General features: G+C 43.4%; 1 protein-coding gene across 2 annotated transcripts in view; it reads left to right on the top strand.

Annotated features, from left to right (window-relative positions):
* The first annotated feature begins 5802 nt into the window (after positions 1 to 5802).
* The window catches only part of fam169ab (family with sequence similarity 169 member Ab), a 116113-nt gene continuing 94182 nt past the window's right edge, over positions 5803 to 27733 (top strand). The window contains exon 1 of one of the 2 annotated variants that reach the window (XM_038805481.1): positions 5803 to 5949. In XM_038805481.1, coding sequence (XP_038661409.1) covers positions 5853 to 5949 — 97 coding nt within the window. In that variant the 5' untranslated portion in view covers positions 5803 to 5852. Of the gene's footprint in view, positions 5950 to 8730; positions 8869 to 27733 lie in introns of those variants that run through there. The other variant, XM_038805482.1, reaches the window with a different exon arrangement.

Genomic DNA, 27733 nt, shown 5'->3' with positions numbered 1-27733 from the left:
TTTTAAATTAGTTTACGGGGTGCAGTGAGAGACTGACGGTGGCAGAGGTACCCTGGCTGTGTGAAGAAGGTGACTCATTTTTCAGCGACATTGCTACTCGGTTCCCTTTTGGAGACGCCTGGCACTCACCAAGGCAGCTAAACTCTCAGGCGGGGGTGGCGACCTTGCTGGTGGGCCGCCTCGTGGATTGCAGGTATAGTACATTCTGGCCTCTGCCGTACACCATCCAGGAGTCTGGTGATGGCTCCCTCGGAAAAACGCGGTGCTGGTTTCCTGGCAGCCAACCTCTCAGTCTGGATCTGGAAATAGTGCTGGGCAGGCATTTATATGGAACTCAACAGTGATTGCAGTGATTACGTTTCTCCAGGTGAGCAAATCAGCAGGGGGTGTGGGTGGGGTGGGATGGGGTGGGGGGGGGGGGGGGGGGGGGCGGTTGGCGGCAATAACACCAAGGAGAACAACTTTTCTTTAACAGGCTTAAAATTCCATGAAACATCCCACCGGGTTTCACTCCTTTTTTCTCACCTGAACCGAAACTTTGCCATTTTTGGTAAGATTGCGCCCACTATTTTAAAGAGGCATGTGGCTGACTGTCATGTGAAAGTACCCTTTAAGAAATGTGTGTTTAAGAAATGTACCTTTAAGAAATGGAGCTGCTCATGTTACTGGAGTGATGTCAGAGTGTGGGTGGAGCTGAGCTCCACTTCTTTTTAGTTTCAGTTTGAGAAAGCTTGGGTGTGTCTGTGTTTTTCAGTGAGCTGCTCTGCTGTTGATCTCTGCCATCCAAAGACTATCTATGGATCATTTGGTGAACTCAGAATTGTAAAAAGGTATCAGTATTAAATATAAACCTAATGTGCTCCTGTTTGAAGGTTTGTTCAGTCTTTTGGGTGTAAAAGGACAGCATACAGGTTACTTAGTGTTGTATTCTTTGGGGGGGTGTATTTGATTTTCTGGTTGCTAAGATATTCACTGTTTGTTTTAAAAAGGTTAACTTGAGTTCAGAGAATAAACATTGTTTTGTGTTAAAAACCACTGTTCCATTTTCTGCTGTACCATACCTGTCGAGTGAGCCGTATGCTCCCCATACCACAATCTATTAAAAGTTGTGGGTCAGGTGAACTCCATGATACACTTTGGGATTCTCTAATCCCTGACCCACAACACTGATTTATAGACCTACAGCCATATAAGGCATTCTGAAGGAGAGGAGAATGAAACAACTAATTAGGTCAGAGGAAATCCATGTGAATCTGTGGGAAGTAGATATTGCCCAACAAATTTACTGGACATCTTCAAGGAAATGATGGGGTTTGCTAACTATGGAATTTCTGTGGTGGTGTTATATTTAGCTTTCAGGCAAAAATGTTATTACCATGCTGCACAAGAGTAATCCATATCATAAGAGGCAAGCTTCTCACCTGGTTTGAGGATTGGATTAATCAGAGAAAGCTAAGGGTAGTTGCAAGTTTTCTATGTTACTAGAATAAGTAGATCATTGCTTTAGCCATTGCTATTTACAGTATATATAAATGATTTAATGCTGAGGAAAGATATTCCCTAAATTAGTAGATGATACCTAACTGGTGTGAGGTTAAATTACAGGGAAAAGGCTATAGTGGGATATCTAGATATATTGGGAAGGCGGGCTGATGAGTAGACAACAATAATTTAATGAGGGCAAATATAAAGTAATGCGACTAGGAACGAGGAAATAGTTTTAAATCGTGAAAATGTAAACTGAATGTTTTTAGCCCACAAGATGCAATACGGAAGAGAACAAAGAAAAATAATATTAGTACCTTTCAAAGAGTTTTCCAGACAACTTTGTATTTTTGAAGTGTAGTCCCGGTTGCTATGTACGGAAGTCAGCAGCCAATTTTCACACGCCAAAGTCCTACAAATGCAATAATGACCAGATAGTAATGATAAATGCTGACCTGGATTGCACTGATAAAATACCTCTGGTCTTGTGGGAGTAATACCATGAAATCTTTTATAGGCACCTGAGAGATAGCAGATGAGACCATTGTTTAACATTTCATCCGAAACATGGCAAATTCAACAATGCAAAACTCCCTCAGTACTGCAATGGAATGTCAGCCAGAATTATGTTCTCAGGTACCTGAAGTGCAACTTGAACCCAGAACCTCTGATTCAAAGGTGAGAGTAAAAAAAAAGAGGGTCCAAGAATTTTAGTGGGTAGCACGCTGAAAAAAAACAATGCACTGTGTCTCAGCAGTAAGGAAGCAAAATAACTGGAACTTGTGAGATACATATATACACAAGTACACACAACAGGATAGAGTACAAATACGATCAGATGATAACAAATCTATACAAGGCAGCGCTGTGGAGTACTGTCTACATTTCTGGTTACCATATTGAAGCAAGGCACTGCAGAAAAGCGCAGGCAAAATGGCTAAGAGAAAGGATTGGCAAGCCTGGTATTGTTTACTGTAGGTTCAAGGACAATGTTATTCAACAGCCTTAAGAAAGTAGATAACTTGAACTCTTATAGAATGACTGAGATCGCTGGAAACTTCAAAACCAGGATACAAAGGCTCAAGATAATGCAGAGGGTATTTAACATGTACATCAGGCTGCCTCAGATGGCAGATAGCATAGAAAATTAGCAGAAGAAATGGGAAGGTATTTGAGGACCAGATCTATCCTACAACATTCCTACGTGGTCCAAATGACAGTGGGACAAAGAGACAGAAGTTCAGATTGGCAAAGTTCTTATTTAACATTGCCTTTCAGAAAATTCTTTGCTTGAAAATGAGCATTCCACACATGGAACGGACTAATGATGGGAGAGCTAATAACAATTGAATAATTAGCAGAAGGTTTTGGATTACTATGGGCAGAATTTTCCCAGAATTACACTCAGTGCTGGGTGAGGCGAGGAATGCTGTGTGAAACTTGCTGGCTTCACAGGAACCTTTTCTTGCCTGTTTAAACAGCACTCTGCAATTCCAAAGTACTGACAAGGATCACACAGTCAGTTGTGGGTGGGGTGGGGGGGTTGGGGCAAACACACTGGCAAAGCAGGGATTCTGAGATCGGGGCACACCGAGGCTAAAGTTACATATAAGTCCCCCTCTGCACCCCCCCCCCCCCATTATAGACCCCACCCCAAAGCATCAGGGCACACCCCTCCTACCACAATGTCAACATTGGGGTAGCCCCCCCCCCCCACACTGTCACTGTGGCTCTCCCCTCTCCCCACCCCCCACGCTGTAATCGGGGCTCTCCTCTCTCCCCCCCAGCTTCACACATAGGGGAACCCCTCCACTGGAGGGAGGTTCCAACCCCTGCCAGAGCCCCCTTGGCATTTCCCCCTTCTGTGCCCACTTGTCACTGCCCACTTGGTGATTCCCACTGGTAGTTCCCCTGTCACTGTCAGGGGGCACTGCCAGGGTGTCAGAGGGGAATGTCCAGTCTTGACCTTCAACCCCCAGGGCCTCCGGGTACCTCCATGCTGTGGCGTGGTCATCACCACTGATTTTCACTTTTGATGATCGCATGATCCCGTTTTGGCCGTCTCACAACATTTAGTGGCCACACCAAGATGGAAAAGTTTCCATCTGTGGCAAATGGGGCCTATAGATCACGTCCTATAACATTGTAGTGTTGTTCTTCCCAACTGTAAGTTTCTGAATGGATGAATTGAGTTGGCAAATTCACCTTCCTTCTTTAAATATAACATGTAGCAAATCTGTAAGCTGAATGTTCAAATGGTTTGTGCCATTTAGCTTTGTTTGTTGTCATTTGGATAAAATGGATACATTACACACTATGATCAGAAACCGTAAATTGGAAGAACATTTGCCTTCTTTTAGCAAAGATGTGCTGAGTTTTATTTTCATTTAACTAATGTTACTCGGCAGGAAAGAAAGCCTTCCATTTATATAGCACCTTTCACAAACATTGGATGTTGGATACTCTTTTTTATATAATTGACTGAGGGATAAATATTGGTCAGGACACCAGAGGATAGCTTCCATACTCTTTTCCGAAATAGTACTCTGGAATCTTTTACATTCCCTTAGGATGGGACCTCAGTTCAACATCTAAGCCAAAATTCACACCCCCAACACTGGAGTGTCAGTCTTGACTTTTATGCTCAAGTCCTGCGGTAGGACTTGAACTGTCTTCACTCGGAAGAAGGAGGATGTAGATGCAGAATTCAGACAGAGGGACTGTGTGGTTCTTGACAGTCTGACATAAGGAGTGAGGAGGTACTGGAGGTTTTGACAGGCTTAAAAGTGGACAAAGCCCGGGCTGCTGTGGGAGGCATGGGAAGAAATTAGAGGGGCTCGGACCCAAATTTGTAATTCCTATGTGACCACAGTAGTGCCAGAGGATTGTCAGCTAATGTAGTTCCACTTTTCAAGAAGGGTGGGAGAGATAAACCAGGGAATTACAGACCAGTGAGTTTCACATTCAAGGTAGGGAAACTACTGGAGAAAATTCTGAAGGAGAGAATTAATCTCCACTTGGAGAGGCAAGGTTTGATCAGGAATAGTCAGCATGGCTTTGTCAGAGGGAGGTCATACCTACCAAATTTGATTAATTTTTTTGAGGCGATGATTGAGTGTGTAAATGAGGGTAGAGCAGTCGATGTCATTTATATGGATTTCAGTAAAGCCTTTGAAAAGGCCCCACACGGGAAATTGATAAAGAAGGCAAAAGCACATGGGATTTGGGTAACCTGGTAAATTGGATTCAAAACTGGCTTAGTGGTAGGAGACAGATGTTGGTGGTAGAAGGTTGTTGGTGTGATGGAGACCAGTGTCCAGTGGCGTACCATAGCAATCAGTGCTAGGTCCCTTATTGTCTGTGGAAGCTCAGAGGAACAAAGGGATCTTGGGGTCCTTGTCCACAGATCACTGAAGGCGGCAGGACAGGTGAATAGGGTAGTTAAGAAGGCTTATGGTACAGTTGCCTTTATCAGTTGTGGCATAGATTAAAAGAGCAAGGAGTTTATGTTAATTGAAGCTGTACAAAACTGTGGTTAGGCCATAGCTGGAGTATAATTTTAGGTGAGGATCAGAAAGTTTAGAGAGGATTGAGGAAAAGGTGTTTCATCCAGAGGGTAGTAGGAGTCTGGAATGCACTGCCTGGGAGGGTTGCAGAGCTGGGAAACTTCACAACCTTGAAAAAGTACATGGATGAGCACTTGAAATATCATAACATTCAAGGCTATGGGCCGAGTACTGGAAAGTGGGATTAATGGAGATTTAGTGTCCTTTTGTCAGGGCAGACTCGATGGGTGGAAGGGCCTCTTGCGTACTGTATAACTCGACCACTCTAACCACAACTTTCTGTCACAGAGACAAATGAGTTACCAACTGAGCCAAGGCTATCAACAAGGTAAGAGGGACATAAATGGTACCTTTCAAATACAAATAATATTTGAAGAGTTACGCTTCAAATCGTACATATTTTGACAGCCTTTTTTTAAAAACTCTATTGTGTTCTGTTGCCTAACAGAGGAGGAGTAAAAAAACCTCATCCGAAAAGGTTAAGGGGCAGCAATGGCCCTTTAAGGTGAACTCAGCAAAACCTGAATATTATTTCTGAAATCATTGTTTTCACTTTTCCAGTTATGTAGCTTATATAAAATAAAACAGTCAGCAGCTTCTTGTTTCTCTTGTGAAGTCAGTTGTAAATTAGATTGTTTGGTTCTAAAATTTACATGTTCGATTTCCCAGAACCTTACTGGATTTGGTAATTTTGCTGGGTGGGTGGGGGTTATTGTTTTAAATTAGACGGTGCCCCTTTAATTTAAATCGCCGGCGTCGCATTGCGTGCGTCAGCTTTATCTCAGCTCCACACTGGGTTTAATGAGCAGCAGAGCAGCGAGAGACAGAGACGAGGCAGAGCTTCAACAAGACTTCACCCCAAAGTCGGAGGGGAGGCAATTCGTGCACCTGACTTCTGGTATGTGTTTGTTCTGCGATTTGCCCCATTTCGAAGGTCAGTGTCGATTGTGGTTAAATGTTGGGAGTGAAAGGCCCTGGATGCAATGAAGATGCGGTAGGTATTAGCGAGTGTAGGTGAACGGCTGGATTTAAGGATTGATGTGTAAATCGGCATCGGAGCATGCGCTTTTAACAGCGGCGAGAGAGGGGAGGACAACAAAACCAACGAGAGAGAGAGAGAGAGAGAGAGAGGGCGATGGTGGACATTCCAGCACTGAATCTCTCTCGTGGAGCTGATCCCCCAAAATGAAAATTGGGTGTTAGGAAGACCCTTGATCAGCAGGTGTACAAATGATCATCGTTGTGACGCGTTATGGGGAAAAAATCTCTGGATGATTTACTCCGAGGAATTTTCGAAGTAATTTTATTGAAACGAATCTTTCTTGTCAGCCCCAACATGGTCCGGCCTCCTTGCCCCCTTTTTCTATCCAAGTATAATTGGATTGTCCATTTTAGAAACCGGTCCAGGGTTTAACTGGAATGTCAAACGCATGCCCCCCCCCCCCCCATCATACCTACTTTACAGGTTGCAAAGAAAATATGTAAGACAGCAATAGGACTTGATAGGGAACTACTAAAGTGGACCACAACTTGGCAGCTCAAACTGGACCTAATGGAACAGGTGGACGGTAGTTTGAGGAATAGAATTAGAAATTGGTTGTGATTTGATTAATTCTTCTGAATACACCTCACTTGCATTTGCTTACTGGCTTGAGCAATATTTCCAACAACAAATAACTATGGGACTTGTGTTCCGTAAGATTACCATTGGTGTTACATTAACTGATTTGTGAAGGAGTTGACCATTTGAGATTAATTCTTGCCTCTTTTCTCAGTAAAGGAAATAAGTGACTGTTGGTAAAATGTTGTAGTAATTGAATGTCATTGACCTGTGTAATGGGGGCAACATACTATTAATATCTTGATATTGTGTCAAACCTCTGAAGATATTTGTATCCAAATAATTTTTATGACTACACTCTATGCATGTGCCAGTATTGCATAAATAAACTTAACTTCTAAAATGGTTAAACAATTGTTGATTGTACTTTGGAATGATTTCAGGCTAATATGATTTAACTTATGATTTTGTAATCCCTTATTTTTGATCTTTTTTCTGTTTTTCCTTTTGAATTTTTTGATGTGGAGAAACTGTGGTGAAGGTGACCAGAGCAAGGGGGCATAATTTTAACATTTAAAGCTGGGCCAACCTGGGATGGTGCTGAAGTAAAAACAGAACGTTCTGGAAAAATTGTTCTGGTACCATCTGTGGAGAGTTAATGTTTTTTGAGTCAAATACAACTCTTGTGCAGAACTGGCCTTTGTTCATCTTGGTATGTGGCTGTGTACATACATCCAGTAGTGGGCAAATGTCTTTCTAATGGATCATAATTACCGCATGCCCTGCGTTTGAATACGAAAAAGCCAATCCAAATGCTTCCTGAGACCAAAAGATGCCAGTTAAAATTGGAAATGCCGATGTTTGTTTGCATATGATTACAATCTGTTGTTGACATGAGAGTAAGGAACAGTGTGTTGCGATTTTTTTTTGGGGGGGGGGGGGGGCTGGATTTTGCTTGTACAAATTTTTGTGTTAGCTCAGTTATAATTGATGATCCTTCATGTACAAAGTTAGAGCATAATTGTTTCTGACAAGGGTGTGTCATAATGAGCAGCAATAACGACAACCCAGTGAATTTTCACTTCACAACAACTCTGTGTGGTTTGTCAGGATTATTTATTAGAATGTATTCATTTGACTGTCTTGTTGGAATTCATCAGTGCCTATGCATTTCCTGACTCCACTTCTAAAGCGCTTTGGGGCATCCTGAACTTGTGAATTGGTGCGATGTAAATTCAAGACTTTCTTTTATAGAATCATAGAATTTACAGTGCAGGAGGAGGCCATTCGGCCCATCGAGTCTGCACCAACCCTTGGAAAGAGCCCACACCTCCATTGCCTCCATCCTATTCCAGTAACCCCCACCTAACCTTTTAGACACTAAGGGGCAATTTAAGGGCATGGCCAATCCACTTTACCTAACCGGCACATCTTTGGACTGTGGGAGGAAACCGGAGCACCTAGAGGAAACCCACGCAGACACGGGGAGAAAGTACAAACTCCACACAGTCACTTGAGGCTGGAATTGAACCTGTGTCCCTGTAACTGAGGCAGCAGTGCTAACCACTGTACCGCCCACAGACCATGGTAAAGCTAGTTCCTGTGAATATATCGTATGTAAACATTAAAAAAACTATGTTTTCTAGAATGTAATTTTCCAAAATTGTGATAATTAGTTTTGGGTAATGTTGTATGTTAAACTCTGGCTTCTTGTCAACTCCGGGCAAAAATAATTATATATGGGTCAACAAGGCAGAACTCCCCTCTTGTTTCATCAGTTGTCTATGATTTTTGTGCACAGAAATGTGCACGGTCTTAATGTTTGCTGTTTCAAATGCAAGTTTTAGTTTCATGGGGCTGTACTCTGTGCTGTTTCATCAACTTGTAAAGATTTGTTTTATTCATCATGATTAATCGGATCAAGTGAAAGAAGGGAGAAACCAACATTGGTGTTCTTTTGCATGCTTGTTTTTCTAAATTATTAATTTGTTTTGCTTAACACCATCTGTTTTCCAAACTTAATCCCTAATCTAATCAGCCTTGGAATGTCTTAATACAGTCTTTGCATAGAATTACCAGTGCTTTTGTGATTATAACTGACCATGTTGAAGTTTGTATGAGCATGGCATTACTACGGACTAGTAAAATTACTGGAGAGGCAAGTGATGAAAATGTGGATGTGGTTTCTTGGTGAGCAATCTTGGATATTCTTGAATGAGATTCGAGGAATCCTTGTGCCTCACTGGAGCTCAGGAGGTGATGTTGATTTTGCTTTTGTTTGTTATCTGCTCTGAGGGACTTTTCGTAGAATGTTTAGGCATTAGCTTCATGTCACTTAAGACAGCACAAAGGCATAGTGGTTAGCACTGCTGCCTCACTGTGCCAGCGACACGGGTTTGATTCTGACCTTGGGTGATTTGTGTGGAATTTGCATGTTCTCCTATTATCTGCGTGAGTTTCCTTCAGGTGCTCTCGTTTCCTTCCACAGTCCAAAGATGTGTAGGTTAGGTGGATTGGCTGTGATCAATGCACAGGGTTATAGGAATAGGATGGGGGAGTGGACCTAGGTAGAATGCTGTTTTTGAGGGTTGGAGCAGACTCAATGGGCTGAATGTCCTCCTGCACAGTAAAAAGCCAGTTGCTACTATTGTAGAGGGGGTTGGACAAAAATTAATATCTGGAAATTATTTGATGGACAGTTTATTTGAAGCTGTTCTATAAGTGGCTTTTCTGGATAGTGAATAGGGGTGAACAAAGCAATTTCCTTACAAATCTGTGTTTTTTAAAGTGTTGGAGGAAAACTTGCTGAATGGGTAAGCATATTCCTGTGGGAAGTTTATTTTAGTGAGGTTGAGATTTGTAGACTTGGGTGAGGGAAACAAAGGGCTTTGCATGGCATAAAGTGAGGCTCCTCTAATTCGTACCTTCTGTAGTGTTAATGGTTTGTATCAATTACCAAGTGCTATTGATGATAACATGCTGCAAAATCTAATACATGTGGAACCTTCCATTAAATCATCAATTAATGCATACGTGTAGAATAGGATTACATAGAATTTACAGTGCAGAAGGAGGCCATTCGGCCCGTCGAGTCTGCACCGGCTCCTGGTAAAAGCACCCTACCCAAGGTTAACACCTCCACCCTATCCCCCATAACCCAGTAACCCCACCCAACACTAAGGGCAATTTTGGACACTAAGGGCAATTTATTATGGCCAATCCACCTAACCTGCACATCTTTGGACTGTGGGAGGAAACCGGAGCACCCGGAGGAAACCCATGCACACACTGGGAGGATGTGCAGACTCCGCACAGACAGTGACCCAAGCCGGAATCGAACCTGGGACCCTGGAGCTGTGAAGCGATTGTGCTATCCACAATGCTACCGTGCTCCCTGTAATAAGGTAAACTTCAACTCTGTGGAACTCATCTTTTCGTGTCCATTAGTTGGTTTCAAGCTTGCCTAAACCCTGAACAATTCAGGAAAAATATTTGGGCTCCGTTGTCTAAAACAGTATATTAACCAGGTTTTCTTTATTTTTCTGCTCTAGTGCAGGTCGTCCTCAACTTTGCGGAGTTTGAGTTACAATGAATGGCACTTGCAGCATTTGATTTATTGTCACATGTACCGAAGTACAGTGAAAAGTATTTTTCGGCAGCCAAGGGAACGTACGTAGTAGACAAAAAGAATAATCGACAGAGTACATTGACAAACGGTACATCAACATACAGTGATTGGTTACAGTGCGGAACAAGGGGCCAAACAAAGCAAATACATGAGCAAAAGCAGCATAGGGCGTCGAGAATATTGTTCTTGCAGGGAACAGATCAGTAAGAGGGGGAGTTGGTAAGGGATCCAGTAGCTGTGGGGAAGAAGCTGTTCCTATGTCTGGATGTGCGAGTCTTCAGACTTCTGTATTTTCTGCCTGATGGAAGGGACTGGAAAAAGGCAAAGCCTGGATGGAAGGGGGTCTCTGATAGTGCTGTCTGCCATCCTGAGGCAGTGGCATGTGTAGACAGAATCAATGTGGGGGTGGCAAGCTTGTGTGATGTGTTGGGCTGAGTTCACCTCACTCTGCAGTTTCTTGCGGTCCTGGACCAAGCAGTTGCCATACCAAGCTGTGATGCAGCCGGAGAGGATGCGCTCTATGGCACATCTGTAAATGTGTATGAGAGTCGATGCAGACATGCTGAATTTCTTTACCTTCCGTAGGAAGTAGAGATGTTGTTGGGCTTTCTTGACTGATGATGATGACCCCAGGAACTTAAAGATGTGTGTGTGTTGGTGTCTGTGTGTGTTGATGTGTGTGGCTCTGGCTGCCACACTATAGGAAGGATGTGATTGCACTAGACAGGGTGCAGCGGAGAGTCACCAGCATGTTGCCTGGGCTGGATGTTAAAGAAAAAAGAACAAAGAAAATTACAGGACAGGAACAGGCCCTTCGGCCCTCCCAGCCTGCGCCGATCCAGATCCTTAATCTAAACCTGTTGCCTATTTATCAAGATCTACTTCTCTCTGTTCCCCACCCGTTCATATATCTGTCCAGATGCATCTTAAATGATGCTATCGTACCCGCCTCTACCACCTCAGCTGGCAAAGCATTCCAGGCACCCACCACCCTCTGCTTAAAAAAAACTTTCCACGCACATCTCCCTTAAACTTTCCCCCTCTCACCTTGAAATCGTGACCCCCTTGTAACTGACACCCCCACTCTTGGAAAACGCTTGTTGCTATCCACCCTGTCCATACCTCTCATAATTTTGTAGACCTCAATCAGGTCTCCCCTCAACCTCCGTCTTTCCAATGAAAACAATCCTAATCTACTCAACCTTTCTTCATAGCTAGCACCCTCCATACCAGGCAACATCCTGGTGAACCTCCTCTGCACCCTCTCTAAAGCATCCACATCCTTCTGGTAAAAGTTGGTGTTGTTCTCCTTGGAGCAGAGAAAGCTGAGGGGGGGACCACATTGAGGCATACAAAAATGAGGTGTACATAGGAAGAAACATTTCCCTTGGTAAGAGGTGCCGATGACCAGAGGAATACATTTTAAGGGGATTTGAGGAACAAAAAGGGCAGTGGGAATTTGGAACTTTTTCCCTGAAAAGGTGGTAGAGGTGGGAACCGGCACAACATTTTAAGAAACATTTAGATGAAATGCTATAGCATACAAGGCTATGGGCCAACTGCTGAAAAATGGGATTAGAATAGATAGGTATTTGATGGCCGGCGCAGACACGATGGGCCAAATGGCCTCTTTCTGTGCTGTAAAACACCAAACTCTATGACAAAAAGGAACACAGTGCATTTGGGCAAGGTGCTGGAAAATAGCTAACCCCCATAGGATCTGTCCCAACCCCAAGTCAGCGTCTACAGGAGAGGAGTAAAGAAAAGCGGTGGAGAAACAATATATGTTAAATAGTTTCCTTTAATTATTGGTTGGGCTCATTTGGTTTTATCACCCCCATATCCAACAATTTGAAAAAGTAAAATTGAAGTTGCCTGCTAAGTTCATAAATAACAACTTGGGATCTGTCACTGACAAAAGTTTGAATCTCCTTCCAAAGATGATTAAACTTGTTTTGTTTTCTTGCACTCTGCTTAGTGCCTGTTGTCAGTATGAATTAGTATGACATGACCATTCCCTAACTTTTTAAACCAGATCTCTTGGAGCTTTGAGAACTCATCAATGTACATTTGAATGATCTGATGGGCTGGGAACCCAATCTCATTTCCACTGGATCCTTCAATATAAGTTAGTTGAGACCATATTATTTTTTTATTTTTTTTTTAAATTTAGATTACCCAATTATTTTTTTCCAATTAAGGGGCAATTTAGCATGGCCAATCCACCTACTCTGCACATTTTTGGGTTGTGGGGGCGAAACCCACGCAGACACGGGGAGAATGTGCAAACTCCACACGGACAGTGACCCAGAGCCGGGATTGAACCTGGGACCTCAGCGCCGTGAGGCGGTTGAGACCATATTAAACTAATCTTGGCAGAAGTGGAAGAAGAACCATGTGTTGTTGAGATCAAATCAATTGCCATTAAACTGGTACATTAGTTAAAACTTTTATATTTTACTCAGTAAAGTTCTAATGTTACAATTTTGTCGCTGTAATTAATTTTTTTTTAAAGGGGTAAGGTGATAAAAGAAGGTAAATACTAGCATTAATTCACACATTTTAAATTGGAGGCATTTGGGGTCCAGGAGCCATTGTGGTCTCTTTTAAATTCTTTGTCCTCACTGAGCTTTCCACTCTTATTCCTACTAAGATGCAACTATCTCATCTATAGATGGTGCATTCACAAGCTTACTGTATTGAAATAAGATTCATTTTATTTTTGAACTTTCTCAAAGTGCCTTTTTTTTCTCAAACCCAAGCCTGCCCTAGTCTAGTTGTTTTTTCAATGCCTTGGCCTTCTAATGTTTTCAAACTTGTGGTGATCCTGTGCTTGAACCTTTTGTTCATCATTAAGCTTCTCAATTTTCAATCATCTCTTGATATCATGACCCGGTATAGGCTTGGAGGGCTGAAGGGCCTGTTCCAGTCCTGTATTCTTTTGTTTTGCTCTTCAAATAGAGATCCCATATTCGATAGAAGATTCGGACTGGGAATCACTACAGCAAAGGAGGAGTAAAAATAGGCTAACTGTGTTCTATAAAATATGGAATAAACTAGTGGGAATTGACCAGTACTTGCTGCCCTCTGGCAATGACTAAACGTAAAGTTCACTGTCCACACAAGTACAAAAAACATTTCTTTCTGAATGATCAACCATCTTTCTTTCTAAGGACAATCTTGTAATGGAACAAGCTTCAAAGGAAATAGCTGTAGCCCATCACTTGAAATCTTCCAAGACCTCTTTAGGTTCAATTTTAAATTTTGGATTATCAGGACTACCACCTCAAGAAGTCATGCCTGGTTTAGTTAGCATTATGCATTTGAATATTGGTGGAATACAGATTATTAATCTGTTGTGCTGACACACACTATAGCAGGAACAATTTTTTTTTAAAAATCTGTCTCTCTATGCCTACAAGTCCAGTATACCTTCCGAGTCCTGTTTCTAATACTGTTATGTGGTCCTGCCAATATATATTAGTTGCATTTTATAATTGTGCTGCAGCCATTCTTCATTCAAAGAGCCCATTAATCTCAGTGATTGAGTCTTCAGTACTATCTACCTTGTGATCAAGGCGTACATGTCATGCTGTTGTAATTTGTCTTGGAAAAGAATCCCACTGGTCTGTTTAGGCTGCTTTATGGATATGTTAATCCAATCTGCATTATTTTGCTTTGTCAGTGTTTAAGGTCTTATCACATTTTCTATTTAATGTTAAATATTTACTTAGAGATTCTACATTGGTCTGCACTTTGGATATTTCATCTTTACAAAAGTCTGGTGGAGCAAACTTGGTGGTTGAAGGGGAGGTGGGTGCATTTTCTTGCTTGTATATCTGGGTACATGCATCACCTTAACTAAATAATATTGGGACGGAAGAAGCGCTTGGAGCCTACCTGACTTACTTTTTCTCTCTGTTTGCCATCGGGGTGTGTGTATGTTCCTCTGAAATTGCAGTGAACTCTGTACTCCTGAGATTCATATGTATTTTGGTTCCTTGGGAAAAAGCTGTTTATCTTTAGACGAGAAATAGTACAGACAAAAATTAGTATATTTTTAAATTGTACAGAATGAGGAAAATAATTAAATTTTACCCAACTTTACTGATCAGTGCTAAATGTCCTTTTATTTTTGCTGGGAGCACGTGGGTTAGTTTGTCTTCTTCTGTGGTTCTGTTACCTTGGATAACTTGCCACATAATGTAACAGTTCTTCAGTAATATCTTTCCAGATTGAGAGATTTCTTGTGCAAGAATTTGCTGTCCCTTGTCTAGCTTTTGATTCATATTCTCTTTGAATTAGAGACCTGAATCTTAATTACTTTCTTCATGAGAAAACACAATGCATGCCTTCAAGGCTAATTGATCCAATTTTGACTTGGCAGACAAAGCTCACCTAGTGGCATTCTGTTTATTACCCCAATATAATGGTTGAGGCATCTGGTCTGATGGTATATTTTAATAAAACAAAATATGAAATGTGCTATGCAAGGAACACAAAACAAAGAATTCAAAACCGCTTCTTCCCCGCTGTTACCAGACTCCTAAACCACCCTCTTATGGACTGACCTGGTTAATCTACATCCCTGTATCCTTCACCCGATGCTGCTGTCTATGTATTTACATTGTGGACCTTGTGTTGCCCTATTATGTATTTTCTTTTCATGTACTTAATGATCTGTTTGAGCTGCTCGTAGAAAAAATACTTTTCACTATACATCGGTACACGGGACAATAAACAAATCCATCCATCCATATAATTGCTGGGAGAGAGAGAGAGGGGGTTCACAAGAGAATATTTGTCGGGTGCATTGGTTGATGCCTAATAATCATTATTTGTATTTCAGATCAACCAAAGTAAAAATGAACTGGAAGGAGCAGTCCAGTTCCCTCAGCCTGTCAGTCTCCAGCTGAGTTCAAGGAAAATAAAACTAAGTTTAATGTTATATTTTGACATAGATTCAGAATTTTGCCAGTGACCGTTTCACGTTCTTATTTATGCATCTTAATAGTTGCCTATCAATTTTTTACAAGTTATCTTTGTTATGGTGTTATTGGTGGCACAGTGGTTAGCACTGCTGCCTCACAACACCAGGGACCCAGGTTCGATTCTGGCCTTGGTTGGTTGTCTGTGTGGCGTTTGCACTTTCTCCCCATGTCTGTGGGTTTCGTCCGGGTGCTCCAGTTTCCTCCAGTCCAAAGATATGCAGATTTGGTGGACTGGCCATTCTAAATTTCGCCTTTGTGTCCAAAAGGATCGTTGGAGTTAGAGGGATAGGGCAGGGGCTTGGGTAGGATGCCCTTTCAGAAGGTCTGTGCAGGCATGATAGGCCAAATGGCTTCCTTTTGCACTGTAGGGATTCGATGAAAACCGATGAGCCCAGCCAATTATTAAAACAGTTTAAGACTTATTGGGTTGGATTTTCTGGCCGTTCCTGCCGGTGGGCTCTTCCGTCCTGTTGATGGCGATCACCACCTGCGGGTTCCCTGGTGATGGGAGGGTACGACCAACGGGAAATCCCGTTGACAATGGCAAACTGCTTCTGTGGCCGCAAAACACACTGCAGTAGGTGTGGAAATTCCCACCCCTTGTCTCTCTAACATTTTGTTTCTCCTGTAGGTGCTGGCTTGTGGTCAGGACAGATCCTATGGGTGTTTTCCAGCACCATGCTAAAATGCACTTTGCTTCCTTTTTTTATATGGGTGTTGACCGCCTAATCAGCTGTACATTTAGACCATTTAATAGCCAAACCTTCCAGCAAGCGTCACAAGACACCATTTAGAAAATGAAATCCTGGCAATTATTTTTCTCTCCAAAACAAAAGGGACTGGATTCTCCGCACCCCGACGCCGAAATCACTGCCGGCGCTGGGGCGGAGAATCCAGTTCCTTGCGTGGAATCGGGGCTGGCACCGGTTCCCCGATTTCTCCAGGCCCCGAAAAGCGGCGTACTCGGAGTATGCCGCGCCGCATATCGCCTACCTGAGACCATTGCTGGAGGCTTGTCCCGCCACTCTCTGCTCTGACTGGCTGAAGTCTCGACAGCGTGGATCAAACATGGTCCTGCCGGTCGGGATACTAGCAACGTAGCTGCAGACTCAGTCCGCAGTCGCCATGGTCGAGGGCGGGTCGATCGGAGGGCAGGGGTGGGGCCTTATACAGCACCGCGCTAAATTTGGGTGATCCGGGTCGGGCATGCGGTCTGAGTCCGCCATGGAGCATGGCACGACCTCTGACCACAGTTTTTATGACAGTGTGGGGCCATATCCAGCCCAAGGGTACTGAGGGTAATTATAATGTCCCGTCTGCCACTTGGCTTAGAACAAGTAATTTGGCACAGAACAGGAACTGTGATCTTCCTGGCCAGTAAACTCTGTACCATAATGCGTTTTAACTGGGGAACAAACTGTTTTATTTTCAGGCCAACACTTTTCCCAAACTGTGTGCGATTATGTTGTATTAATTTTTGGGGGTGAAAAAAGCTATTAATGGAATGTACTCTTAAATACATTCCTGCTGACATTCTATGGTACCGTTCCAGAACAATAGCTGGCATTTCATAGCCTTGGACAACTTGTACGGACAGTCTAGTACTGATAGTGTGTGTCAATATGTTACTTCTTAAACACCACAAAGCACTTGCCCATATATAAAATTTGCTGTTTCTTCTACTTCTCTCACTTTCCTTTCCCTTCTGAAAGCCACATGAACCAAAACTTGATCTTTTAATTCTCTTTCCTCGAGTCTGAAGATGCCAAGGTCAATTGTACCCAATCTTCATTGTTGCTGAGATCAACAAATTTGCACAAACGGGGGGGAGAATGTGGAAGTTTGCTTGCCTGAATGATCATTGTTTTTTTTTGTTGATTGTATTGTTGCATGCATTACGATTTCAGCTGATACCATTGGACAGAAAAGTCCCAGAATGGAACCCAAATAATAGACTTAATAGACTGTAACTTTTTTACTTTTTTTTAGAAATGTAGATAGAGTGTCAGGTCTACCAATGAGCTTTTTTTCAGAAGAATAGAAAAGATTGACTCTAACACACTACTCCTTCACTCCCACTACACCTTTAAAGGTATACACAGATTTAAAAGGATAACACAAGTTACAAACTGTATTAAATACTACATTGTTCTCGGTAAGTACACAATCCTTGTAAACTAGTAGGCCAACTATGGTTGGACGCGGTCCACTCTAAAACCAAATGGCATTCGCCACCCACTCGTATTTCTGTAGATTTCTCATCAAATTTCCCTCCCCCAGATCCTATCACACCGAGCCCATTTGTCCCCCTGAAACTCTGACTTCCATACAAATGTTTCTAAATTCCACAAGGAATCTTCTCCCAAACAATACTTTTATTTCAGGTTGGGTGGATTGGCCATGAAAGTTTTCCTTTAGTGTCCAAAAAAAAGTTAGGTGAGGTTACTGGAATCGGGTGGAAGCATGGGCTTAAGTGGGGTGCTCTTTCCAAGAGCCGGTGCAGACACGTTGGGCCAAATGGCCTCCTTCTGCACTGTTAATTCTATGGTTCAAATGCCTTCAGCATGGATCCACTTCCAAAATTTCAATCTCTCTCTCCTTTCAGTATGTCTCTGCCATGAATTACCACATGCATTCCAGCTTCCACACAACCTCTTTTGGGTACCCAGTCACACCAACAGACCACTGCTTCACCAGCTGTATTAATGTGTTACCAACCTTAGAATTCTGGCTTCTTGTTGCCCAACTTCACCAGGATTGTACCTTTCAGCTCCATATTTAATTGGGAGCCTCACTGTGCCCCTTTCTTTAACTTCAGTGAACAGTATCGTGTCAGTTCCTTTTTCCCTTTGACTTCAATCTTTGTGGGATATCTCATTCGTTCTCTGGTGTTTCGGATTTCTAGATCTATGTTCTTTAGATTCTGGGACTTGCCTTTTTGCCCTTCCCCCATTGCCCTGCCCTCTTATTCTGGCAGTTTGTGTGAGAGATGCTTCCTCTCCAGCTACCTTGCTTCAAATGCTGCTGGGTCCAGCTTGAAACTAAAATTCTAACCTAAGTGGCCCCTGATTATAAGCAACCGCCTAGTCTTTTTTTTAATGCTTATTTATTTTCACTGTAACGTTCTAACCATTTATGCAGGCACAGTTTGAAATGAAACCAAATACTCTTTCTCTCCCCCCCCCCCCCCCCCCCCCCCATCATCACCAATACATGCAAGCACTTTGAACATGAATTGCACTTTTAACATGAATCTAGCTAAGTTTTAACCCTTTCTTACACACACCACAAACTCCAATAAATTTGTTAAACATTATTTCCCTTTCACAAAACCATGTTGGCTGAGTTTCTCCCTCCTTCCATTTTCCTGATTTTACAGCTATTCCTGGATGTTATTTGTATCCTCTGTTGTGAAGACTGACTCAAAATACCTGTTCAATTTATGAACATCTCCTTATTTTCCATTATTAATTCCCTAGACTCACTGATGCAGAAGTTACAGAAACTCTTACTAACTGTCTTTATATTTTTAGCTAGCTTTCTCTTATACTCTAATTTTGCCCTCCATATTAACCTTTTTAGTCTTTGGACAGAATAGAAAAAACAGCAATCTTCTGACCTTCCATCCATTTTTGTGCAATTGATGCTTTTTCTTTGTTTAACACTATCTTAACTGTTTTAGTTGACCATGGATGCTTGATCCTTTCCTTGGAATTTTCCTTTCTAGTTGGGATGTACCTATTCTGAAATATCCCCATAAGTGTCTGCCACTACATCTCTGTTGACCTATCCCGTAACCTAATTTGCCAGTTCATTTTAGTCAGCTCTGCTTTCATGCCCCCATCTAGTTTTAAAGTACTCATAGCCCCGCCTCCCCCCCCCCCCCCACTCTTCTCTCAGTCAAACTGAATGTAAAATGTATTCATATTATGATCACTACTACCTAGGGAGGGACCAAGGTTATTAATTAATCACTACTACCTAGGGAGGGACCGAGGTTATTAATTAATCTTATCCTGTTGCACAACAGCTTGACAAATTTAGTTGAATTCTTTGAGGAGGTGACTAGGAAGTTAGACAAAGGAGAACCAGTGGATGGTCTGTTTGGATTTCCAGAAGGCCTTTGACAAGGTGCCATATAGGAGGCTGCTAAATGAGATAAAAGCCCATGATATTAGGGGTAAGGTACTGGCATGGATAGCGGACTGGCAGAAGGCAGAGAATGGGGATAAAGGGGTCCTTTTCAGGATGGCAGCTGTGACCAGAGGTGTTTTGCAGGGGTCAGTTTTGGGACCACAGCTATTAATAATATACATTGATGATCGAGAAGAATGCAGAAGGACCTGGGCAGGCCAGGAATTGGGCAAAGAACAGGAGTACAATGTAGAAAAGTGTGAAGTTGTGCTCTTTGATAGGAAGCATAGAGACTTAGACTATTTTTTAAATGGGGGAGGGAGGGGGGGGAAGCTTCAGAAATCGGCAGCGCCAAAGGCTCACTAGAACACTGCAGTTCAGGTGTTGACTGTCCCAACTTTACAAACCCCCCCCCCCCCCCCCCCCCCCCCCCCCCCCCACACGGCAAGTTCCTTTCCAGACCTGAGCAGATATCCTGAACCTTGGCACTGGTGGGCAACACAGCCTTCTGGGCTCTCGCGTTTGGCTGCAGAGAACAGTGTCAATCCCTTCCCTATATTGCCCCCTACTACCACTACATTCCTTTTTGCTCCCCCTGCTTGAACTGCTCCCTCTACCATGGTGCCAGGACCATCTACTCATCTAGTCGGTAGCCCTCTCTTTCGTCCCCACAGGTAGCAAGCACCTCAAACCTGCAAAGTCTGAGTCTCCTTCATTATTGTCTGCTCAGTCCCTTTTATTTGCCCTATTCATGGTCACACCCTCTTGTCCCACACCACTGACCAAAACCCCTTGATTAGGAGACGTGACTGTTTTCTGGTACCGAGTGTCCACATATTTGCCCCCCCATCGTGATGTTGCACAATCCCTGCAGTCATGTTTCTCCTGGACATGGAGCTCTGACATTCCACAGCTGCAACAGCACGTCTTGTCCTGCCATTGTTGCTTATGTGATTTAAGTACTTTCTTGATTATCTTAGAAATTATGAATACTACAATTTAGTATTATTAGATGCTAGTACCATCTTCAACTAAGAGGTATTTATGTTTCTTAATTCCGAATTGGCTTACCAGTTACACTCCAACCAGCTCTTTTCTGCTGCATTGAAGTAAGAAAAAAAGTAGACAAAAAAAGCATCAAATTCCCGCTCACCAAACTTGTATCAATTTACTTTGCTTGCAATCTGTTTTCAGTGAGATCACAAACTCCAGTAGCATGCTTTGTTCAGCTTTGCATTCAAGTAGCAGTAAAATGGGTTCTGGCTACCAGTCGGAACAATTGTATATAACTGAGTAAAGCGTTCACTGCAGCTAAAAATGAAGTAGAACAACTTTGCAAAGATGGTACAGGATCTTTTTATTGCTGATCTATCACTATAGAAAATCAGCAGTGAGTGGTGCTTATTGGCATATGTTCTTAATATCCTTTCTTGTACTATATTATTTATTTACTGCAACCATTGATAGATGTGGCCTTTTATTGCATTGGGATAAGATCAATGCATTTCTATCTGTTAGGTGATGGACCAACATGCCCTTGACCAGGAAAGAAAGCATGAGTATTGCAGATCATTATTATTATTCCTGTATGTGCAAACTTGGACAAAAGAATGATATTTTTGGCTTTATATTCTAGATTTAGCAGATATTTCTGAGGTAAATCTAGCTGTAAATATGGTGAGGTAAAAGGTGATGTAATTTCCATCATATCTTTTATCTTCCATCTCGTTGTCATCTTTTTATTGTCCCATTCTGCTGGCTGTACTGCATTGTAAACTGAACAGGTGTAGTAAATTTTAAAAAAACTTTTTACTGGGCTATAAGCCATCTTTAGGAGTGACCAGAATGGGATCTTGAGATGGAAGAAAAATAATAAATGCCCCTGGATTTTATATTTATGAGCTCTGTTGAGAGTGGATTGAGTGCCCATTGTAATACCAACTTTAGGAGACAAGGTAGATCTAAATTTGTAACTACAGGCCAGTTAGGTTAATATCTGTGATAGGGAAAACAAATGAATCTTTTTAAGGGTTAATGATTAAAATATCTAAAATGGAAAGCGATGTTACAGTTTTGAGAAGCAAAATTCTTTAGCAAATAAGATCTTGAGGAAGTGACTGATCTAATGGATGGAGAGATGTGGTGTAGATGGACTTTCCGAAAACCTTCAACATACAACAGACTAGTGAAGATTAGCGACAGGAAATTGGAGATTGGAATGGAGACAACAAATTTAGTTAAGAGCAAATTGAAATTGAAAGATCAAAACATGTGCGACTGGTTCGTCAGTCCCCTTGAACAATGTTCACATCTGTCCTCAACCCCTGGGAAGAACCCACTCACACATGCCCTGTTCAAGTACGCCCTATTCACCACTTTAAACTGTATTGAACTTGCACACGAGGAGGTGTATAATCATATAGCATTTACAGTACAGAAGTAGGCCATTCAGCCCATCGAGTCTGCACCGGCTCTTTTGAGAGAGCATCCTGCCCACACCTCCACCCGATCCCCGTAACCCTGCCTAGCACTAAGGGCAATTTTGCATGGCCAATCCACCTAACCTGCACATCTTTGGACTGTAGTTAACTGTATGCAGAGCCTCGCTCGATGCCCCACCCCCATCCCTCCAAAACCAAACCTAATTCTTCCTCCCATTTCCCCATTACTTCCTCCAGCGAAGCCTTCTCCATCGCTACCATCTGCCCAGATATGTCTGATATCTTTCCTTCCCCTATCTCGTCATGCGTTGTCCATAAGTTTTTTGGCGCCAGCAGCCCAGGCAACAAAAGAGCTCCTTCCAAACAACATTTTCACACCTGTAAATGCTTAAACTCATTCCCTCTCAGGAGTTGAAGCTTTTCCACTAACTCCTCCAGCTCAACAAACCTATCCTCCATGAACAAATTCCTAAACCTCTCAACCCCCTCCCTCTTCCAGATCTTGTATGTTGTGTCCATTCCAGCTGGTACAAGCCTGTGGTTCCCACACATGGGCGCCTTCAGTGACCTCGAAGTTCTGTCTGTGAACTGATGACCAGTGGGCCCGAAGGGAACAGAAGAGGAGCAGTAACAAGTTCCCTCTAGCTCGAACTTGTACAAGAAGCCTCTTCCATCTGCCCCCATTCTGACTCTGGCTTCCTAAACCACCCCAGACATTCTCAATGTTTGCCATCCCCAAACTCGGCCATTAGTACAGATGCTCGCTGTAGGGGCCCTATACAAAAGTCTAATCGGATTTGGGACCAAAGCCGAATCGCCCCAGTACCTCAAAAGGTAGCCCCACTCCACCCAGTCGAATGCCATGGCAGGTGATAGAATTTAAACTCAATAACAAATCTGGAATTAAAAGGCTTATAATAACCTTGTCGAGGTTCACTAATGTAGGGAAGGAAATCTGACATCCTTGCCTGGTCTGGCCTACATTTGACTCCAGACCCACAGCAATGAGACTTATTAAATGCCTTCTGAAATAGCCTAACAAGCCACTCCGTCGTATTCAACCATTACGAGAAAGGAATGAAACTGGACGGACCACCTGGCACCGGAAACGACAACGGCAAACCCAACATGTCGACCTTGCAAAGTCCTCCTTGCTAACATCTGGGGGCTTGTGCCAGAGAGCTGACTCACAGATTAGTTAAGTTACAGCCTGGCATAGTCAATGTCCCAGGCACCACTATCACCATTCCTGTCCAGCTGGTGAGACAGGACATACCCAGCAGAGGTGGCAGCACAGTGGTATACAGTTGGGTGGGAGTTCCAGTGGGAGTCCTCAACATCGACTCAGGACCCCATGAAGTTTCATGACTTCAGGTTAAACTTGGACAAGGAAACCCGCTGCTGATTTACCACGTACCTGCCACCATCACATGAATCCATACTCCTCCATGTTGAACACCACTTGGAGGAAGCACTGAGGGTGGAATGGATGCAGAATCTGCTGTGGGTGGGGAACTTCAGTGTTCATCACCTAGAGTGGCTCAGTAGTAACATCACAGACCAAGCTGGCTGGGTCCTAAAGGGCATAGCTGCTAGATTGGGACTGCAGCAGGTGGGAACCAGCAAGAGGGAAAAACATACTTGACCTCATCCTCACCAACCTGTCTGCTGCAAATGTATCTGTCCGTGACAGTATTGGTAGAAGTGATCATCACTGTTCTTGTGGAGACAAGTCCCGTCTTCACATTGAGGATACCCTCCATCATGTTGTGTAGCACTACTACTGTGCTAAATGGGATAGACATTGAACAGATCTAGCAACTCCAGACTGGGCATCCATGAGGTGCTATGGGCCATCAGCAGCAGAATTGTATTCAACCTCCATGGCCTGGCATATCCCCCACTCTACCATTATCATCAAGCCAGGGGATCAACCCTGGTTCAATGAAGAGCAGGCCAGGAGCAACATCAGACAATCTGGAAAATGAGGTGTCAACCTGGTTAAGCTAGGACAACGTGTGTGCCAAACAGCATTAGCAGCAAGTAATAGGCAGAGCTTAGCAATTGTACAACAAACACAACAGATCTAAGCTCTGCAGTCCTGCCACATCCAGCTGTGAATGATGGTGGACAATTAAGCAACTCGCTGGAGGAGGTGGCCCCACAAATATCCCCATCCTCACTGATTGATGGGAGGAGCCCAGCACATCAGTGTAAAATGAAACAAAATGAGAATGAAATGAAAATCGCTTCTTGTCACAAGTAGGCTTCAAATGAAGTTACTGTGAAAAGCTAGTCGCCACATTCCGGCACCTGTTCAGGGAGGCTGATACGGGAATTGAACTGTGCTGCTGGCCTGCCTTGGTCTGCTTTCAAAGCCAGCGAGTTAGCCCTGGGCTAAACTGCCCCAGTAGACATGGCTGAGGCATTTGCAACAATCTTCAACCAGAAGAGCCGAATGAATGAACCATCGCTGTCTCCTCCGGAAGTCCCTAGCATCACAGATGTCAGTCTTCAGACCATACAATTCATTCCACATGTGCAGTAGAGTATTGACTGTCCACCTCGAGGCTAGAATCCACCAAGCTCTGTCCACCCGACTAGACTTAACTTCATCAGCCCACCCCTCTCCCAATGACTGCCTTCAGTGCTTCACAAAACGTGGAAGTGAAACCTCCTCATTCTAATTAGTCCATATAGATCATAGAATTTACAGTGCAGAAGGAGGCCATTCAGCCCATCGAGTCTGCACCGGCTCCTGGAAAGAGCACCCTACCCAAGGTTAACACCTCCACCCTATCCCCATAACCCAGTAACCCCACCCAACACTAAGGGACACTAAGGGCAATTTATCATGGCCAATCCACCTAACCTGCACATCTTTGGACTGTGGGAAGAAACAGGAGCACCCGGAGGAAACCCACGCACACACTGGGAGGATGTGCAGACTCCACACAGACAGTGACCCATACCGGAATCGAACCTGAGACCCCGGAGCTGTGAAGCGATTGTGCTATCCACAATGCTACTGTGCTGCCCCAATTGCAAAAGCTATCCTCTCTCAACCTCGTCTGCAAGCAGTCCACTGACCAATCTCCACGAGGGGTCTGTGAAAACGGCCCCTCTTCAATCGCACATCCACATTGTGTGGTGTGTGATCTAATATTACTATCCCTGAGAACCCCAACCCTACAATCCTGGAGAGTAACGACTTCCCCACTAAGAACTTAATACGGAAGTAAATTATGCACACGGGGAAACTCCTCCTCCCTCTATCTAAATCTCCTCGCGTCAAAGCTCAAGTGGGACACTTGCCCCACTCTTTCCGCAGCTTGTCTGATCTTGAACTCTCAGATGTGTCTCCTGCAGGAAGACCACATCTGCCTTAACTCTTTTAGTGGGCAAACACCCAGGACCTTTTGGCTGCCCACTTAAACCCCTTCCATTCCATGTAACCAGCCTGCTAGAGGCCCCCCCTTCATAATTATTCAACATTACCAACAATACAGTACTAAACACAACACCAATAGTCCAAAAAAAGAAGACAACATAACAAACATTTTTTTAAAAAAGCCAACGACTTCATTCAGTCTTCCCCAGTCCATGCTTCTTTATAAAGTCATTTGCCTCCTCCGGCATATCAAAATAGTGATCCCCATCTCTGAACGTGACCCGAAGGCGAGCCAGAACCACACATGGAGCCGCTTTGGCCTTATTGAACCCAGCAGGCCTTTTTGCCAGTATTGCCCCAATGTTCTGATGGGACAGCCCTCCTATCCACTATCTCGAGGCCCCTTCGCCCACCTTGGGATCTTTTCCTTCTCCAAATACCTGTGGAGTCCAAGGCAGCTCCCCAGATTTGAGCTTCGGTCGCAACGACTGGTGGGCCCGGGCTACTTCGGGAGGATTTGCAAAGAACCCCTCCTCACCACCTTCCCGAACGTCTTTGCCACATAATCTGCGGCACTCGTCCTTTCTGTGCCCTCAGGCAGCCCAACGATCCTCAAATTTTGGTGTCTAGAGTGATACTCCAGCTCTTCGGCCTTGGCCTTCAACATATTCTGCTCCACCAACAATACCGCCACCTCTGCCTCCAAGGAGGTGATCCAATCACTGTGGCCTGTGACTGTTTCCTCTACTTTCTGATTGGTCAAGCCCTGTGCTGCCAGCCACTGTTCCACCCTTCCATAGTTGCACAAATGGATGCCAGCGCCATATCAATCGGCATCATCCGAGATCGCCTGTCTCTGTTTCTTAAACAACTCCTCCGTTAGGAATTCCACCAGTCTCTCAGTATTCCACTGAGAGGGCAACGGCGATGCAGGGGCCTCTGCCATTTTCTACCCTCCTGCAACACTGGAGCCTTCCAAGTCAGACGAGGACCGCTTATTCGACTTGCTCTTCGTATTATAACTTCCAGACATCACACGCCAGAGGAGGAACCTGTGGTGATATGCCTGTAGATAATATTACATGTACTTTGCAGGTGACATCTGAAGTTGGATGACTTCCGGTTACCAACAGAAGGTTGTAAGGTGTACGTGAGGACAGTCGTGCATAAAGGTAGCTCCAGGAGAGTCTAATGTATCTCTGTGATAAACTTGCTCTGTACCTGACCGTTACCTTGTGTGCATAATAAATCCTAATTCTGACTAAGTAACCAGTAGTTCTATAGATTTCATTGCCAGACAAGAATACGGAACACAACAGGACAAAAACTCTCAAGCTACACCACTTCTTAAACAACACCCGTTAAACAGGCAAAAAGGAACAAGAACTGAATCCCCAAGCAGGAGCCATCTAACGCATGACCGTTCACCTCATGGTCGCCACCGGAAGTCTCTCCACTATGCTGCTTAAATTAAATGCCAGGCGGAGCTTTTAGGGTTTGAGTTACATAATGCAAACACCAAGGTCGTGCGATGTATAGCCCTATATACTAAAATAATTTGTTCTTCTTCCCTCCTGGAATTGTTTTGCTTAACAGTGCTGGGACTTTGTAGAGTCTTGAATCAAATTATTTTCTCCTGTTTTGTCTCTTTCTGACTGAAAATCATTGTTTACCGATGGACCAGGCTGCTTTTATTAAGTAATTTTTGTACTTGCCCATCAAATTTCCTGTTTAAAGCCATGGCTTTCAGCCACAAGTGTAGGAATGTGTTTCCATTGATGTAAATTTTATCATACCGGATGGAAATGTTGAAGTATTCAAATGGTGAAGTTTAGAGTTATCAGTGGAATAGTTACCATGCCTGCTCACTTTGGAGTATAGGTTCCGGAATAGACCTGTTGATCAAATGGCCTATTTCAGTGCAGTAATATTTTGTAAAGCTCTAAAACAACTTTCACTAGGCAGATGTGGAACTGGCGTTTTCACCTTCCTTTGCTTCCTCTTAGTTAAATTTGAAGTGTTTTTGATAGTCTAATAATACTTCATATATATCTAGACACCTTTTTGAAACTTTGTGTGGTTTGAGTACAGTAAGTTTGTGGGTAGCACTGTTGCTTCACAGCTCCAGGGTCCCAGGTTCGATTCCTGGCTTGGGTCACTGTCTGTGTGGAGTCTGCACATTCTCCCAGTGTCTGCGTGGGTTTCCTCCGAGTTCTCTGTTTCTTCCCACAAGCCCCGAAAGACGAGCTGTTGGATGAATTGAACATTCTGAATTCTCCCTCTGTGTACCCGGACAGGCGCCAGAATGTGGCAACTATGGGATTTTCACAGTAACTTAATTGCAGTGTTAATGTAATCCTACTTGTGACAAAGATTTTTTTTTTTAAATCTCAGTCCCACTGTATTGCCTTTCATTTAAAAATTTTAATTTGGATATTGCCACAATTTTCAATATAATTGTTTTGGAAAATGGTAAAAAGCCTTGGATTTCTGCTGTGAGAGGTTCACTATTGGAGGAGGTTCCCCATTTTGCAAA

This window comes from Scyliorhinus canicula, chromosome 8 (assembly GCF_902713615.1).
Source record: "Scyliorhinus canicula chromosome 8, sScyCan1.1, whole genome shotgun sequence".
NCBI lineage: Eukaryota > Metazoa > Chordata > Chondrichthyes > Carcharhiniformes > Scyliorhinidae > Scyliorhinus > Scyliorhinus canicula.
Note: the sequence above shows the minus strand (reverse complement) of the source record. Positions and strands in the feature narration are given on the sequence as shown.